Source organism: Mandrillus leucophaeus, unplaced genomic scaffold (genome assembly GCF_000951045.1).
Source record: "Mandrillus leucophaeus isolate KB7577 unplaced genomic scaffold, Mleu.le_1.0 Scaffold41, whole genome shotgun sequence".
NCBI classification, from domain to species: domain Eukaryota; kingdom Metazoa; phylum Chordata; class Mammalia; order Primates; family Cercopithecidae; genus Mandrillus; species Mandrillus leucophaeus.
The window spans coordinates 5,729,642-5,732,318 of NW_012104365.1; the positions used below are offsets into that span (position 1 = coordinate 5,729,642).

General features: G+C 52.3%; 1 protein-coding gene across 1 annotated transcript in view; it reads left to right on the forward strand.

Moving 5' to 3' along the window:
- The window catches only part of RTEL1 (regulator of telomere elongation helicase 1), a 49,256-nt gene that overhangs the window by 9,053 nt on the left and 37,526 nt on the right, over positions 1-2,677 (forward strand). The window contains exon 9 of the mRNA XM_011992438.1: positions 2,610-2,618. Within this exon, the coding sequence (XP_011847828.1) occupies positions 2,610-2,618 (9 nt within the window). The remainder of the gene's footprint in view (positions 1-2,609; positions 2,619-2,677) is intronic.

A 2,677-nucleotide genomic window follows, 5' to 3' on the forward strand; every position in this document is an offset into this window, starting at 1 on the left:
GGTTTACGCCATTCTCCTGGCTCAGCCTCCCGAGTAGCTGGGACTACAGGCGCCTGCCACCTCGCCCGGCTAGTTTTTTGTATTTTTTACTAGAGACGGTGTTTCACCGTGTTAACCAGGATGGTCTCGATCTCCCGACCTTGTGATCCGCCCGTCTCGGCCTCCCAAAGTGCTGGGATTACAGGCTTGAGCCACCGCGCCCGGCCTCATGTGGAGCTTTGATTCTAGCGGTGGGGACAGGTAGACAGCAGAAGAGTAAGCCTGTGAGCTGACGAGACTGAAGAGAAGTAGAGCAGAGCGAGGAGGTGGAGACAGAGCCGAGTGGGCAGGGCCCAAGTGCGATGTCGGCAGGAGATGGGGAACGCTGATGGGTCTGAGCGGAGCCCTAGCAGGTGCAGCAGAGCAAGGGAGGAGGCTGGGGGCCGACTCCTGGGCAGTGATTGTAGAACCCCACGGAGAGCTGGTGAGGTTTGCCGTGGTTGTGGTGGGGTTTGCCGTGGCTGTGGTGAGGTTTGCCGTGGTTGTGGGTGACTCGGTGCTTTGAGCTGTGGCTGCCCCTGGGAACCACCTGGAGAGCTTCTAACCCAACCAGGCCCTTCCCTGGGACAATTCTGTCACAGCTGGTAAGCTAAGTCCAACACTTTCACGGAAACACAGAAGATCTAAAACGGCACGATGACCGTGAAGAACAGAGCTGGAGGACTCACCTCACTGGTTTCAAGCTGCAGGAGTGGAGGTGGAGACGGCTCAGCTCAGGCACAGGCCTGCAGGCCGTGGAGAAGGCAGCAAGCTCCAGCTGACCCACACGCTTGCGGTCATTGTTTTTTTTTTTTCAGTTGGAATCTCGCTCTGTCACCCCAGTTGGAGTGCAGTGGCACCATCTCGGCTCACTGCAGCCCCCACCTCCTGGGTTCAAGCGATTCTCCCACATCAGCCTCCCGAGCCGCTGGGATTACAGGCGTGCGCCACCACGCCCTGCCCGTGGTGATTGTTTTTTGACAAATGCGCCAATGTAATTGAGAGAGGAAATGAAGGTTGATTTTTGGTTTTCTGAAAAAGTGATGCTAAGAACAGCTGGATATCTGTTTGGAAAACAGTGAATCTTAACTCTTGCTTTACTCTATATAAACCTAAATGTAAAAGCTAAACTAAAAGTTATGGAAAGAAACATGGGGGAGGTCTTTGCAACTCTGGGGTAGGCAAAGATTTCTTAGTGTGGATACATAAGGCACTAGCCATGAAGGAAAACATTAAAATTTGGATTTCACCAAAATTTAAAGCTTCAACCCTTTAGAAGACTTGAGAAAATTAAAGAGCAGTTATGGAAAGGGAGAAAATGCTTCTTTCAGAGGACTTAAAACCATTTTTCAGCCCGACCAGAGTGTGTAAAATTCTCTCATAACTAAGCAAAAAACCCAGTTAGCCAGTGGGAAAGGATCTGCACAGACGTTTCACCAAGATGGACGGAGTGGCCAGTTGGGCACCTGGAAGGACGCCCAGCATCTCCAGTCACAGGAGAAGGCAGATTAAAGCCACGGGGAGCTGGCACTACGGTCCCGCTAGCCTGCTGAAATTCAGAAGCCTGAGTGTGGCACGAGGAGGTGGAACAGCTGGACCTCATCCATTGCTGCGGAGCTGTGAAGCTGTGTAGCCACTCCACAAACACGTGTGGAGAACAGCCGAACCGGGAGAAGGGAAGACGTGTTCAAAGATTCGTGTGTGGCCAGGCTCAGTGGCTCACACCTGTAATCCCAGAACTTTAGGGGCCAAGGCTCAGGGACCGCTTATGCCCAGGAGTCTGAGACCAGCCTGGGCAACATAGGGAGACCCCATCTCAAAAAAAAAGAAAAAAGAAAAAAAAAGACTCCAATGTGCAAGTTTACCAGAGCTTTGTTTACAGTTGCCAGAACTGGGAAGCCGCCCACGTGAGTCCATCCACTGGTGAATGGACAAACCATGGTTCGCAAACCCCAACAGCAGCCGCGGGCATGGGCTGTGGTCACACAGCAGCAGGGAGCCAGTGAGTCTCAGATGTGCTAACCCAGAGGCCAACTGAGGAGGACCTGCTGTTTTTTGTTTTTTGATTTTTGTTTTGAGACAGAGTCTTGCTCTGTGGTGCAGGCTGGAGTGCAGTGGTGTGGTCTTGGCTCACTGCAGCCTCTGCCTCTCGGGTTCAAGCAGTTCTCCTGCCTCAGCCTTCCGAGTAGCTGGGACTACAGGCACCCGCCACCACACCCGGCTAATTTTTGTATTTTTAGTAGAGACGGCATTTCGCCATGTTGGCCAGGCTGGTTTCAAACTCCTGACCTTGTGATCCACTCACCTTGGCCTCCCAAAGTGCTGGGATTACAGGCGTGAGCCACCGCACCCGGCTGGACCTACTGTTTTATTCCGTTTATATGACGCTGTATTAATAGAAAAGGCAGGGGTGGGGCTGGTGGTTATGTGGTGCACTTAACTGCCAGAACTTAGTACGCTTAAAATGGGCATCTTAATGTGTGAAAACTTAAAAGTACCAAAGCTGGACCCCACCCCAGCTTGCTCCCATGACACTCTGTGGTGGGACCTGGGAGTTGGGTGGTTTTTTTTTTTTTTTGGAGATGGAGTCTCACTCTGTTGCCCAGGCTGGAGTGCAGTGGTGCAATCTTGGCTCACTGCAACCTCTGCCTCCCAGATT